Raw genomic sequence first — 16,504 nt, 5'->3', positions numbered from 1 at the left:
AGAAGGGCGAATAGTTGAACACCAAAATGAACACAATTATCTTCCCCACATGGCTTCAACATTATTTCCCTACATTTTAAGCTGTTATCACACACCCACATTTCGGGTTGCACCTTTAGCTCCAATTTTCCTGCATCTCTGCTCCATGACTCAGGTACAATCACACGGTGTGGGAACAAACAACATCATCAACAACAATGGCAGATGAGGAGACATGTCGAAATGACACCTACACATGCGGTGATTGATAAGCGTGACAAACGAACACGACGTTCATTAACCAACTAGCCAGCAGTGTCTCTCCTGCCTGAGGGAGCCTGAGCAGCGATGGAGAGAGAGAGTGAGTAACTCTTTTTCTCCCCCATCAGTCTCTTCCGATTACTGCTCAGAGGGGGGAGGAGGGGAGAAGAGAAAGGAGGAAATGAAGGCAGAGGTATAGGTGGAGAAAATCTCCTCCAGGGCTAAGCCGAGGTGGGCTGGGGGATAAGAGCTTGACCAATTAAGCTGGAGGACTCCTCAGAAAATTGGAGTGAACAGCCTCAGTCTTTTCATCGCAGTTCACTTCCATCTAGCACATGAAATTGGAAGTTGAAATAGGGATTGCCAGTTTGGTGATTGTTATACCTCAGCTAAAATCATAAAGTGTGTGTGTGTGTGTGAGACTGTGGTGTGTAGTGTATATGTGTATGTGCAAAGAGAATTTGTGAGAAATGCAACCTGCAGTGAATGTTCAGGTACATTTACAAATAATTCATAATTTCTTTTAATTCTTTGTTTTTTTCTTGAATCTTTCATTAAAGAATAACTGGTTTATATAAAATGCTGATTCTCTTTGGCCTGATGGTGGTCTACAGGACCACATGACTTGAGTCTATACATGACCCCAGTTTGTGCCTTATGAATTACCATTACATTCAAGTCACAAAATATAAATACCCAGTAATCTTTAAAAAACTCAAAAAGTTAAAGAACCAGGAGGAAATGACATGTGCCCTTGCTCTTTAAAATGTTACTGCTCTAAAAAATATTGTTCTGAGTTCGGAAACATCAATATATATCAATAAAACTGACAATATTTATTTTTATTATCACTTATGAAACTTACAATTTTAGCAAGGTGATATACCACTTCCAGACACCATCCTTGTTTGGATTAGGTGAAATATGTGCAACTTGAAAAAACTCTTTAATCTTTTAAATTCTGCAGTGGATGGAGTATTTTTTTTTTTTTTTATCCAGATGGTTTGAAATTCAAATATGAGGATTCTGAAAATCCCTTCTGAACTGTTGTCGAATGACCTTGAAATGTAAAACTCATTTAGTAACACTAGTGGCACAAACTGGGCTCAGCTCAGCAGTAGCACTTTTGATGGGTAAAATAACTTAAGGTGATGACAAACAACGCAGAATGTAACACACACATTTGTGAAGTGTGTTTCTATGTTTGTTCAACAATAATGGCAAGACTATATTCATTAATGACTCGATTATCAAACATTAGCACTCACACATGTTGTCAGTGTGTTGGATCTAAGTATTTAACTTAGCGGGTTTTTCGTCTTCTGTGTTTTTTCATTTTAACTTTCATTCCCTCCTCAGACCTGCTAGGTCTTGCTAGTTTTCAGAGATGTCTCATCTGTTTTCACAAGTAAATTCAATTGAAATGTTCATACTGTTGAGCCTGCCATAATATTTACCCCACAAACATTTGCAAAGCCAGCATTGATGTTACATAAACAAAACCATATCAACAAGTCTATATTCTATACAATACAATAATACAATAATACAATAATAAACATGCTGACTGTAAATCTGTCCAAAAAACAACTATTAGGATAGCTCTGGCAAATGTATGGTAATGTTTATTAATATACGCTGTCTCTGTCAAATAAAGTAGTAAATCAACAAACAACCAGCACATAACCCTCTGTCGTTGACGACGACTCCTTCTGTATGAAGCTGCAATCATTCTTAGTTTACGGAGAAATGGATCGATCCAGTTCCACACTGCAGTTTTTGTTCCAGTCTGACTACTTTCATTTTGGACAACTGCTAATACAAACTGACAAAAAAAAAAAAAAAAAATTGAGATTGCTTTTCTATTGTATTCACTTTGTGGTTCGATTTGATCCGGAGAATGATGAGGATAATACAATGAAGATACTGAGAGAAAGCCTGTGTCTTGTGATTAAATCTAACTGACGGAAAATGAATCACAGCACTGACTACACCTGTGCAAGCGCTGGTACAGTTGTAATCAATTAAATACAAATATTCCATCTGCAAACACATATAGAAACACAAGAAGCCTTCAAAGTTATTTCGGAGTATTTCTATGTTATCATTCAAGCATATTATCTTGTACAATTTGTTACACCTTTGTAACTTAGGAGTGGTTTAGAAGTACAGACAGTTATGACAAGTGATAACAAGTGTTCAACAACTCAAAAAAGCGATCAGATATAAAATACAGGTACAAAAGCTTTGTGCACACATACACAAACACTACTACTCCAACAAGTAGTGACAAAGAGGTTGTATGCTTTCTTTCTGCTCCAAAGAACCCAGTTTGTGTTTTACTACAGTTTTTAACACAGAGCTTAAAGTGGTACTTAGCTGAAAGAGATCACAATCCTGGACTAATGGTTTAACTGCACAAAAACCCACATGGTCTGACACAACTGGCAGAACTGAATCCCAACCACCACAGAAGAATGTAGTGAGGACACGGCCATCCAACTCATCTCAAAAATTCAGAAATTAGTCAGAACATCCCATGTAGACATGTGAACGAAGCCAGAATGCAAATCCTTTTTTCTTTTTTTCCATTCCTGTTGGATCTGAAACAGCAAACAAACTATCTGCCTTCCGGTGGCTGCCTCGGGTGGAAGACAAATGCCTTTACTTTCCTTGAGAGAAGGCTTTCTACAGTCACAGTTCATCTCATCAGTGATAATGGCGGGTCTTTTGCTGAACCGATTTTAAGTGACTCTGTTAAGTTAAGACAAAAAGGATTTATGCTGCTCAAGGATAAGGACCTTTCAATTTTAGATTAATGTCAACAGACTAATGAAACTGAGCCTTGAATGCTTAATATTTTGGTTTATATTTTATCTTTTTTCCCCAGTGGCTGTACTCCAAGATTTCTGAATGGGGATGACAGTTACTTGACTTTATCAATTCATGTGCATCTACTAAACCTCTTTGTGTAATGGAAACGACCAAAGAAACTAACATACATAGTCAATTTCTCTGCCACAAACCACCCTCATTGTGTTGACACTTAAAATTCACCTCAATATATGATGCTCTATCAAATATGCATGCCCCCTTTTCCCCTTCCTATCCTGCTCATCAATAGCTATCGACTGGTTCTAAAATAGCAATCCAAAGTCACCCGTGGTGAAATCTAACCTCTGGGTTTCGTTATTTACGTCAACGTAGCGGTGAGAGTGCGCTGCGGCGATTGCTTGCCATTTCTCATTAGGAGCAACAGCAGAATTGGCCTCTCTTCCATTAGTGGTGATCATGAGAGAGAAAGGGAGAGACATGAGAGACTGTATGTGCGTGAGAAGGAGAATGATAGAGAGAGAGAAAGAGAGACAAAGGAGGGAGAGAGTGAAACAGGAGAATCAGATAGACAAAGCCACGATAGCAAGACCAAGAGATAAAGAGAGGGAATGGAGGGGAGAGAAGTTGGGGGTGGCAGCACAGGAAGCTGCCTCCTCTATCTATTCTGAGGGTTTCTTTGCTGCTCTGCCTTTGAGGCCTCACTAGTGTCACATTAAGATCATCCATTTGAGGATCTGAGACAAGCCTTTGATGTTCTTGTGCATACACAAACAGGAGAGTGGAGTGCTCCTTTGACAATTGCCAACTCTACAGAAATATCTTTTTGTATTCGGAGTCTCTGGCCTGCTAGGGACTGTGTTATCATCAGAGGGTGCAGTGCAAACTGGTGAATAATTTAATTCACCTGTTCATATTTCATTAGTGAATACATTAAACAGATTTTTTTTTTTTCAACCCATACTTGTTCTAAAATGTTGAGGGAGATATGTTCCCCTGCCCCGTGCTGTCATTGCTAAGTTGCCGTTTGGCAGGTACAGCATCTGGACAAAATAATGGCAAAGGCCCAACAGTGAAGGAAAATGAAACACCGACCAAGGAATACAGTATGAAGCTCAGAATAAGTGGCGAACAGGGGAAGAAAGCAAGAATGAACAAGTTTGAGAATGTACAGTATGTAGACGCATACTAGAACATTCAACAACACGGAATAGTGTCTTGTTATTTTAGGAATGAAAGTGGATAAAAGCCACTTCCTCAAGAGCTTAAAAGATGTGTGAATCCACTATGGACCTCAGACTCATCAAACTACTCTAGAAGTTGTTTAAAAGTGAGCATGGACGATCTTAAAATGTAAGAAAATTATGATGTGACCCTGTTTGTGAACTGGAATCCAAAAAGCTTTGTACTCCTGGTCTGCTAATTCACCAGTTCACAGACCTTGGCTGGTAAGCACTACAGTGGGAATAAGCCTTAGGGCATTTTTAAGGTGCTTTTACCCCCCCCCCCCCCCCCCCCCTTTTTTTTTTTTTTTTTTTTTTTTTTTATAATTTCTGTGTTTTGAGCATCCCTGACATAATGGGCCTATTATACTTTAGTGATCATTGAACTTCAATCAGCCACTGGAATCAGAGATTAGTCTTGTCATAAACTGATGGCATGTCCTCACCTACGTATACTGTGCTTTTGCCAAGTGTGTACTGGGCTACACTTCAGTCAGTGGAACTCATGACTATGGTAAGATGGCTGCCTACTCTACAACATATAGTACAAATCCACTACCTCTATAGTGTTTTCAGCAGTTGGTAGCTTGTACTATTACTGTCATAGGCTGTTTCAAATCAAACCCATCTAAAAAGAGTTAAAGCTGATTCATTCTACCGCACAACCTTTCTAAATGCTCATGGGTCTGTGTTCTGACCTCCTCATACTAGGGCATAAACGTTTGTGTGATGGCGGTATTAAAAAGCTTTTTTTTGAATGAAAGGCCTCATAATTACCAACTTCGTAATGTACATTATTTTCTGGAGCTGTGTCACAGGGGTCCTGATCCAGCTTTGTGTTTTTCTCCTCCTTTATTCTCCACAATGACCAATTCCCATTGTACTGCAGTTGTTATTACTGCCTAAATCTAGTTTTGTCCTGGGGAGAGAGTAGGCAGCCACACAGTCACCAGCCTTCACTGGGGAGGTCTGAGACTGTGTTCAAGCAGACAACAGTGCTGCTGCTGCTGCTAAAAAAAAACTAAAAAAAAAAAAACACAAGGTGATCAGGCAAAAAAGTTGAATCTGGATCAACTCTGTTGTATGTGCACTCTGAAATGTCTTCCGGCAAATCACCGCATGGGTAATTACATATCAGCAAGCTTGGGACGTGACTTTGTAATGTGAACGCCGCTAATTTATACTGTGTGACAAAAGATGAAATAATAACTGCTGTGAATTGAAAAATCCTTCTTCATATTATTATAGACCACTGTGCAGTGTTTTGCAATCTGATAGGCTTTAAAACTCATGGACCCATTACTCAAACATGCACCCACCAACACAGCCTCTTACATTTCTTTTAAATGCAGTGCTGTTTTCAGTCTGAACGTTTACTAATGTGGTCAGAGGTTCACACTATCTCCCTATGATGTCACCCTGCACTGTACAAGGAATTGCTAGTGCAGTGACATGGACATGATCCCTCACTGGCTTCCCAACCATGAACATGGCCACTTGTGTTTGTTGAAACACAGAACCAGGCCGCTGCTCCTGCTCCCTGGGGATTGAACCCGGGTTTCTGCTGTGACGCGCGGGTGTTCTGTGCCTGCTCCTGTATTTTGCTGTCTCAGTCTCATGGTGCTTAGGAAATATTCTGATTTGTGTTTTTTTCAGTACTTAAATTTATGTAGAAGTGTTTCTCAAATCATTAAATAATTCTGCAGTCTATCACCAAGGCACCAGCAGCTTGGCCTCTGATTATTTGGCCTCTTCAGAAAGTCAGATAGATGCCTCATGGCGCTTTGAAAACTGTGAAAGGGCTGACTCTCAGACCTCTTTAAAATCTGAGCCATACTGCTGTTTGGCATTCAACTTAGCATAACTGACCTGTGTAGCTGCCTTTGTAATTGCAATGCTCTTACTTAAAGCAAAATTTCTTTTTCAGATGGTGTTTCATTCTAGTAAACATGGACTTGTAGACTTCAAAAGCACCCACTCACACACGTACAGAGACTTTGCAACCATATTAGACAACCAACATTCACAAAAACTGATGACTAGGAAATGAGAAACCACTTGTACTGATGAGATGTGGGCACCCAGTTGCAACACTAACTTTTAAATCCTATATCAACAATGCTGCACCAAAAACACAAACCCTTTCTCAGGGCACCCCCACTGATTTCCGCAACACTCTCTCAGCCCTCTGACTCTTCACCACTCCAGTTAGCCACAAGCAGATAGAATGACAACTTACGAATGAGAGGCACACTGGCATTGGCTGTCCCTAGCTTGTTGGAAGCGACACATGTGTAGTTCCCGTAACGATCCTCTGTCATGTTGGTCACTGTGAGGACTGATCTGGAGCTGAGGCTCTTGATGTCGATGCCTTGACCCTTGATAATCCTGAAAACAGAGCACAATTACAACAAGTTAAGGGGGGGGCATTCCTGGTGGGTATAAATGTTTGTCGTCCTTTAGTGGAGCTTCAGATTGTAAAGTGCTTCATCGCCCTCTTCAGCAGATCTATTTATCCCTTGGTCTTTCGCGTCTGTCTTGGAGAGACGTTTTGAGGGACTGAAAGGAGGGAGAAATGACCCAGGGGTGAACCTGCTGGGTGCCACTTGACATGTTGTTCATCGTTTTGCTGCAGGTGCAGGGGGATTACAAAAAATCCCATTCCAGTTGTGCCTGACATCTGTGCTGTGAAACAGATGAATGTTTAATTGTTTACTTTGGTGGTCGTGATGATCTTTAACAGCCTGTAGAGATTAAAATTCACTCTGCAATGGCATATGCTGTGCATCCTGGTAGTAGGATTATTGTGGATATTAAAGCTGAGTTTGTTTTTATGAGTGTGGTTTCTGTCACTGTTACAGTGTCACACCATAAACCATAAAAACCTCCACAGAAGAGACATGTTTCTACCCCCCCCCCCACTATCTCTAGCTTGCAAGTTGCTCTGGTTTCAAACACTATGTGTGACCTTATGTCCAGCAAATATCCACAAATCTGTTGTTCCCAATCCCACAGCAACGTCCTCAAATGTTAGCGGAACATTCACTGATCTCTCAGCGGGTGTTTCGCCACTTCACTAGTTCAACATCAAACTAGTCAATGCTCCCCTCTGTCATAGTGAAAGCGCGCGTGTGCGCACACACACGCACGCGCGCGCACACACGCACGCACGCACACACACACACACACACACACACACACACGCACACACACACACACGCACACACACACACACACATCCATTCAAGAATGAAAGCAGTGACACATCAAGAGAAAGATTTGCTTGTCAAAACTGTCACACTACTTCTGATAGAGACAAAGTGGCAGCAGCAATGCACTGATGGTATGGCTGCATCAATACAGAGCCAAGATGAAAAGTGGCCCTCATTTCACTTACAAAGAAATGGAAATAGTCACATCCAGTGTTAATGTCGTATAGAAGTTACACAGTTAACTACAGTTTCTCTGCTCATGTCCTTTTCATGATGATGAGTAAATGAAGAAATCACCATTATGCCATGTAAGAAGTCACAGAAAGAACAAGTCCTTGAATTAAGTAAAGACTAGAATCATGCCAACTTGCCTCCTTAGCAATTTGAATAAATTGAATCCACCCCATAATTACAATTAGCACAGTGTGAGCTGATGATTGAAATTGTGCTCACTAGGAGTGGGTAAATGATGGGTAATGGGGGTAATTTGGTTTTTAAATTCAAGAACTGACACTCGAATCTAGACTGATTGATGTGTGTGTCGCAAATGATTTAAGCCAGTTGCCAGCAAACATTTTATTAGGATGCAAGGTGAGGACAAGGCACAAATGACTCTTGCTGGAACATTTCTGTGAGTCCTCCCCAGAGGATGGACGAACAGGAGAACAAACAAATGCACTGTCACAGGTAAAAATCAAATAAATAAAACCAATGACTTTTATATCATGTACTTGTCACAATCAAGTAAAGGTATGACCTTATAATGCCACCATTATTGCCAAATGTCTGCATTAGAGATTACAGTTTAGAATACAACATAAAACCCATTCAGCACAGTACTGCTCAAACACAGTACTGCGCAAAACTTTTAGAAACTTTAGATGTTTAGATTTAGAAAAGTAGAAAATGTTATTAAATGCGTAAAGTAAAACCACAAAGTACCTGTTACCAGTGTCATATTTGAGCTACAAACAACAAAGCCATATCCAGTGGAAATCTGGGATGATGCTGCCGTCAAAACAACTCATATAATAAAACTGGGCTCACCTTTTCTCACCCTTGTACCACTCAAATGTTGGAGAAGGCACAGCAGCTGCCTCGCACCTTAGCAGAGCTGTGCGCCCCAAGCCAACTCCATGGCTTTTCATCTCATGGATAGCTGGGGCAACTAGAGAAGACAAAGAGATAAAATATGTTAGCAGGGGAAAAAATGTCAGTCTTAAGAAAAAAATTTTTTGTTATCACAAGCGGAAGGGCAATTTAAAGGAAAACGTTTAAGTGATACATGGTGCGCTGGAGAATGAGGGTTGTTGACCTTGAAAATGACAACCTCCGACTTCCTGGTCAGTGCACACATTACATATTGTAAACTCAACACTCAGAGTCTACAGAGGCGGAGTTGGGGAGGGGAGAGGGCATCCATCCCCGATGTTAGGAAAATGAAATGAATTGCACTGCATGGTGATAAATGGCTTAATGGAAGTTCAAAGACTCAATGGCACAGGCAGGTTCTGTGAATGCAGAATGAGGTTCCTTTCATGTGCTGAAATGTGGTGTAAATCTCTTTGCCAGTGTCACGAAGGCAGCTTTACATATGGACGGATTCTAAAGCAGCCCAGTCCTTTTGTACTTCAAATATTTACCCCGCTTATAGTAACACAGCCATGAAAGAAATGAAATTAATGAATTGAATTTATGTAGACTTACAACAATGGGCAAAACCAGTCAGACAATAAGATTTCCAGCACTCTTACCTTTCCCTTAGTCACATTATGGGAATAAAAATGTTTCACTTGTTACATTTGTAATTATTGGCCATCGTCCGAGTGATGCATTTATAAACTGGGGGTGTAGAGGACAAAGAGTGCTTGCTGACAGCAGAACTGTACCTCGCAGAACTGAATGCGTAGAGTGCAACATACCCACCAGTATTATTATGACTGTTCTCGATTAATCAACAGAGGCTAGGCAACAGGAGAACCAATCATAACAAGGAATAGGGCTCAATCTGACAGTATGTATTATGTAAACTTGGCTTGACTCCCTAAAGCCTGACAAATAATAAATGTGTTCTGAACACCAAATCAGATGCACAGCCATTTGACATACAACACAAGCAAAATTACTTTATGCCATTCACACAGATTCTGATTAAAACCATATGATACATGGAAAAAGCCCACACTCTCAGGGTCAGTCCTGCAGCTAGCAGTAAATTGCCCATCCATGTCTGAAAGTGAGATGTGGTGTGGACTATTTATATTCCTGACAATGAGCCTTTAAGAACGACCTGTCAGTCAGAGCTCTAGCCTGTATCCAGTGGAATGGCTTGGCCAAGCGCCTGCAAACCTTTACTTCCAATTGCATTTGGAGATGTTCCTAACGGATGACCTCAGTACAGTACGGACTGCTGCAGCTATCCCTGCACAACACAACCCGAAGGCACTAACTGGCATCACACTCCCAAAACTGCAGTCATAAATTAATACAGTGAAAAGTCTGAAGGCTCTGTTCGTACAAAACAGGGTACCTCTGACGTGTATTCCAGGTATGTGAAAATAACAAAATGCTTCATTATAGCAAATATATGCATTCCTTTCAGACAGTGGTATTGCCAACAACTGAGCCCCATTTTAATGAAGAGAATGCAGCATGGACCCACAGTGTGAACTGTCTCTCTGCCAACCTGTGAGAGTCCACATAGATAGATGAGGCGGGATGCAACCGATCTGTGTGAGGTGTAAAAGATACATGTGAGCATTTGTACATGTGGTGTATGATCATGTAGGAGAGGCAGAGTGAGGTGACAGCGCGCTCTGTGATGATGGATGCCCTTTCACCAGCCTCCTTCTGCATCCTAATGAGCACATTCATATGACTAGTGTATGTTGATTTTCTGTCCTTGCATATGTGTGCCAATTATACAGCTATTTTCCCTCTTCCGTGGCTGAGCTGAATAATACGAAGGACTTGAGACAGTGAATTAAGCGATGGGTTATGCTAGAGCTTTTCCTGTTCATTTATCACTGTATGAAAAGTTGGATGCCATGCTGGGGGGTATTAGTAGACCTTGACTGGATGTCTGTGCTTGCTGTGTCTGTGTGTGGGTATGTGTGCAAGCTGTGGGTGTGTGTACCCTTGTGTCTATGAACTATCCAAAGTATCAACACTTTTCTGACTTCAGATCTGTATCTACTGTAGTTTAATCACAGCCAGCGTTAGCAGTCACCACACCATAAAGACAGCCAACAAAACTGTTATAGACTCCACCAGTATCTTTGCGGAAGAACTACAACAAGCTCTAGCATAGAATAAGAGGGCTGCTAAAGCTTGTGATAAAGTCAAATCAGAGTGTTGACATTTGACAATGTGCACTAGAGATACTTCAAAAATAAGAAAGGAAGAAGAAAAAATGGTAAGAGTTCTCTAGAGCAAAGAAATATAAATAAGCAATAACAAGTATGACAAAATCAATGCAGTATGCCGACCGACAGAGGCTTAGTGAATCCTTGTAATCCTCCATTGGTGTCATTGTGCGGGGCCATTGATTATCTGAAGCCTCTGAAAGCGCCAGGGTGACCTGGCTGTCGTGCTGTACAGTTACTTGGACAGTGCACTTGGTGGCCCAGGCAGGTGTGTCAATACTTGAAACCTCACACATAGAGCCCCTGTCTTTCATGCTAACACTGGGAACACAAAACCACAGGGAAATTGTCTGCCGATTTCCTTTTTGGAAGAGAGAGCATTGTGATGTGTTTCCTTTAATTTATTACCAACTAGATCGCTATTTGCCAAAAAGAACACTGTGCTTTCTTTATTGGACTCAAAGTTGGAACTTGGATTGCTGTCCTCCTATCAGAAGTTGATTGAAATCCTGGCAAGCAAAGTTAGCACGTTACCAAGAAAATTTTGCAGGTCAACATATATAATGAGCGCTAGATTCTCTCCCTCCTGGTGGTGGTACTGAAGAGTAGTAACTATGAATACAAACCCAGATTTCTCCTTAAATGATCCAGTCAGAACAGGCACATGCATCGATCATCATATATCTTATCAAGGGCACCTCTCATAAAAGTTCGCCACCATTAAAGTTTCTTTTCTGAAAGAACCGGGGCCCCAAGTAATTGTCCCTCTTACCACTTATGTCATACAACTGCTGCAATATTTTGGAATAAAGAAAAATATCCCCCATGATTTTGTAGGGGGTCCAAAATGCTATCATTTTATATGCATATCAATAATACCAATTTGGGTCCTGGCACTGGGATCTTTTAAGACAGATCACAGCCATAAAATCCAGTCCAATACAATAATTCCAATTTCAACTTGCTGGCATGTCCTATATCATCATATATTGTGTAATACACCATCAGAATGTGGAGAGTAATGCAAAGCAGTGCACTAAAAATCATGAAGGCCCAATAATCCAGGTAATTTAGTGTCTAGGGAATGCTGTGGTGCTGTTAATCATGCCTGGATTCCTGGTGACTCCACCAGATGGGGGTGAGGGGTTGGGTCCAGGAATAGCACAGGCGCGGCAGAAAAATGGGTGCTGTAAGGCCCTGCCAGGTGACAAATGGCCAGTTGCAGGTTGATCACAGACCGACTTCCATTACATATACCTTGTATAGAGGTTGTCATCAGAATAAAGACGACGTCTCCAATTGTATGTCTCTACAAAATGAATGAATATAAGCATGTTAATGATGAATAAAATATTTGACCTTCTCTTTAATATTAATGGACAGGGTTTGTGTAGAAAGCATCACACCTTAATGTACAGGGCTTCACTGAGTCGCTTGCTTTAAGCGATCCTCATGTGACTATTAATGATTAATTGGTGTGCTTCAAGATTGAATATGATTTATTTAGCTACAAACTATTGTTTGCCAAGAGAACCCACAGAACGCAGGCTTTTTAATTAAAAGATCAATTAATAACCCTACCTCTTCAGCCAGATTTGAAAATGAGTTTTCATTGCAATTAAGAAATGGACTCATCAGTGCATGACTTATCAGCTTACACACAGAGACACTGTTCCCCACTGCCATCTGTGGGCTTCATTGTCCTGTTTTTTGTCAGTCAGGAATGGTTCTGCTGCCAAGATTTATTAATTCATTAAGATTTCTATTCAGAACAGCTAGGGAACATTGTGTTCCTTCTTTTTATACAATGCAAAGCATATAAATAACCAGCCTAGCGTGCAGGACCGTGTGGGTCGACAGTAGCAGGAATTCAAACTATTGTCTGCGTTAAACACTAAATAGTTCAAGGTACACAAATTCCTACCTATCGTACTAAATACCCATACAAGATGGTGGTGTGTTCTCATGAAGATCACTCTAGGAAAAAGACAGGAAACATCCGTAATTCATTGCTATAAGATAGTTCAGTAAGTCACCTCCAACTGTTCAAGTATACAGAAAGTTAGCCTGGATACAAGCATTCGCCTTTTATCAACGTTCCAAAGATATTTTGATCAGTCACTAAAATTGCAGACCAAGTTAATAGATGAAGCCGCTGCATGTCAATCTATTCTGAAGTGGTACTAGGAAGAACATTTATTTTGCAGAAGATCAAGATTCCGCTCATTTATTCATGCCCCGCATGCAGCAAGGAATCCAAATAGCAATCAAGACGAGAGCTTTGGAGAGATGTAGAGAGATGGATTTACACCCAAACAGCTCGAGGGTACTGGCTTTAACTCTACTTAGGACTGGATCAGAATCCAATTCTAGGAAGCCTTCTCTTTTGAATTGAAAGCCACAGTATTTCAATGGATACTGCAAACTGTCGACAAATGCTCAGCTGAGACTTTGTGCCTGATGTTAAAATACTCCCTACAAAGAGATTTCATTCAACTGTGGAATGAACATTCATTCTACCTTTGATCCGACAGTGCTATCCACCACTGCACCGAGGCAGGTCTGGACACACACAGACGTACACACACTGTATGCAGGAGATGCATTTTATCAAAAGTAAATGCTGTGAACATTTATGCAAATGTTACAGTGTATAATTGTTCTTAATGAAAAAAAAAATTGCTAATACTGTGCAAACATGCTCACTCCCTACTAATAGTTGTTTATTTTCTTGTCATTACTTGACATTGTAATATTGTGTGGTGATGAAGATGCTCCTCCTGACCACAAGTAAACAGGTTTTGCCTCTTATTTATCTGAGATGGTCATGACTCCCCTGAACAACTCTGTCAGGGGAGTCAGAGGAGCATGTTGTGGGTGTATCTACCAGAGAAGGGCCTGAATTCCAAACAGGCCCGCATGACTGGGGCTTTAAAGGGAAAGGCAGGGTCAGTGCAAACAAAAGACAAGGTGATGTAAAGAATTTGAAGTATTATGAGTATATCCCTGCATTTCAATTATGCTGAGAAATCTATCAATACTATGGCTGTAACTGCTCACAGGAGTTCTGATGTCCATGCTCATAATTAATTAAAAATTATCACAATTTTGTTGGACAATTATTGTAATCAGGAAAGAAAGTGAGGTGCTCTTCTTTTTATAAACACAGCCATGATGAGTATGTGAGCAGAGTTCACAGCTGCAGGGCACTGGGAGAGGAAGGAGGCGTACAAATGGCTGGAAAACTTGGAAGCACACGGGGCATAGCTTCGCTCCGCAAAGCAAGTGAAAGCTTGCTATGAAGGAAAACAAGTGATGTTTTGGAGAGAGAGAGAGAGATGCCTGCACTGGCTCAAACCTGCACCCTACATCCAGATAGGAGGGGATGAGCTCATATGGGAAAAAAAAACAACAACAAAAAAACAAAAACAAAGTTGCACCTACTGTGTCAGAGGTACACAATTAAGCCTCCAGGTGCATGTCAAAGACCAAGCTACTGTAGTGCTTTAAGAGAGGTTCTAGGAGTCTGAATATTCTGCTCTAACTCTGCCAAAAATGTGCCACTTGTCTTCCTACTCCACATCAATAATTCAAACATCTGTGCTGCTAACATGGCATCGACTGATTTGTCTTCTTTACACATTTATTTCCTGAAAATTGACTTTTGGCAGCTTTGTGATTATCACATGGATGTAGAGAGTAGATCAGAACATCTGGCGTGGTTTCAAACAGCTTTAGTTTGAAGCATGTGAAACAGTGACGAGCAAATAAAATGTAGCAGAACAAGACAGTTGGTTGTCTGTGTTCTTTCCACGTGTGACTTAAGTTTGTGCAAACTGCCATATCCCATCTTGGAACATGGTGGTGTTGAAACTCTGTAGTGTCACTCATTCAATGAGGAGTGAGAGCAGACAGCTCTCTCTAGAGGGGAAGAGCTTTCTAAACTACAAAAGAAGGTCAGACACCTTTGATTTCTCAGACTGAAAAAGAAAGAAATAGTTATTGTTTTATGTGTATGTAGTTAGTATTGGAACCTTTAATTCTACAACGAGGTGGCTTCATTAATTGACCAAACACTGGCTTTTTTAACTCAGGTGGAGGTTTTCCACAGTGATTTCCTTCTAATTCATCCCTCCGACTCAGCCACCTAGATGTGATATTTATGCTTTTGAGCCACACCGTGCAGTGAGAATTTCAGCCAATAGCTGCACCCACCTGCAGTGTAGATGAATATGTAAATTTGAAAAGTAGGTCAGAGATCAAATTTCATCAGGTAAAATCACTGCTGAAATATCCTTTTGCCAAGCAGGGCTTTTTAGTCAATCTGATTCTAGCGTGACCTTCTGCATGACTGCCGTCATTCAGGTTTAGCTGATAAAAGTATCCAGTCACCATTCATTCATCAGCAGACGTATAAAGACAAGAGGCGCAAGCCAGTAATTTAATTAATGCTGTCTGATTAAGGTAGTCTTCTGAGCCTTGGAAACATTCAAACAGAGGTTAAACATACCGGACTTAACACTTGGAAATAGCTACACAATGACAATGCCCATCATATCATAGAAAGCCAAATGGCAGGCTTAGTGTTTCGGAAGGCCTAGTGTTATTAAAACTCTAAACATGCTAGAGCTTAATTTTGTTTTCATTACTTTGGTTTGCTTATTTTAATTAGTGGCCTTAATCTGCAATTAGCCCAGAGGTCAACTATACTCTTAGCTTAAAAAAAAGGAATTGTTTTGTGGAGAGGGAGGGATAGGGAGAGAGAGAGAGAGAGAGAGAGAGAGAGAGAGAGACAGAGAGAAATTGTTTGGATGTTTGGACATGTATTTAATTAGACTGTTAACCCATGAAATGTCAGTGTCACTCACTCTTATGTCGTCTTATTAGAACGATAAAAGAGAAATAGTGCAGACATGACATGATAGATGTTTGTGACTTAATATTAATTTAACTGCTATTAAGAAGAAAGATAGTCTGAGAGGATCAACACTGATACTCTGGCAGGGTCAATGAAGAACACAGTGGCCTCTTAAATAATTGAACAACATATTCCAATGAAACCTGTATAAAAAAAAGACTTATAGCTATATTTTCTGTCATTACACTGTGTGATATCATAAATGGTTTATTTACTTTAAAATACAGATGCCACATTTCTGACACCTGCAGAATCTGCTAGGAGAACCTTTGAAAAGTTGAGAGGGTGATTCTTCAAGTTAAACAGATGTATGAACACATGTCCATACAGTTTAACATGTTAAATGTAGTACATTTCTTGTTTCTCACTGTGTAATTATCCTCTCTTGTTTGAGTTTCAATGTCAGCTAACGTCTTCATCTTAATTCAGAATTTGACACACCGAGCCTTCATCAAAGTGTGCTCGGGGGCACTTGGTGAATAAAGTCTGATGTGTGACAGTAGAGCATGAATGATACAGTAGATTGGGATATGGTGCAAATGGTTCTCTTTTTTCCTTCACAGAGGGAGAATTGCACCAGGGTGGAGAGGAGGCAGTGAAGAGTGGCCACCAGCTGGCTCAGGCTCTGCCTGCTGTGGCCATATCAGCCGCTCCAATGGACAACTTTAATTCATTTATTCAGCCCCCTTATCTTTGTAAATGAGCACATGTGTC

General features: G+C 40.6%; 1 protein-coding gene across 3 annotated transcripts in view; it reads right to left on the bottom strand.

The window, feature by feature from the left end:
- negr1 (neuronal growth regulator 1) overlaps positions 1-16,504 on the bottom strand; it is a 131,969-nt gene that overhangs the window by 30,791 nt on the left and 84,674 nt on the right. For all 3 annotated transcript variants that reach the window (XM_022739306.1, XM_022739288.1, XM_022739297.1), the window contains exons 5-6: positions 8,555-8,675; positions 6,535-6,683 (exon numbers count right to left, since the gene is read on the bottom strand). In XM_022739306.1, coding sequence (XP_022595027.1) covers positions 6,535-6,683; positions 8,555-8,675 — 270 coding nt within the window. The remainder of the gene's footprint in view (positions 1-6,534; positions 6,684-8,554; positions 8,676-16,504) is intronic.

The sequence above is a fragment of the Seriola dumerili genome, unplaced genomic scaffold (assembly GCF_002260705.1).
Source record: "Seriola dumerili isolate Sdu_G_001 unplaced genomic scaffold, Sdu_1.0 BDQW01000002.1, whole genome shotgun sequence".
Taxonomy (NCBI): domain Eukaryota; kingdom Metazoa; phylum Chordata; class Actinopteri; order Carangiformes; family Carangidae; genus Seriola; species Seriola dumerili.
Note: the sequence above shows the minus strand (reverse complement) of the source record. Positions and strands in the feature narration are given on the sequence as shown.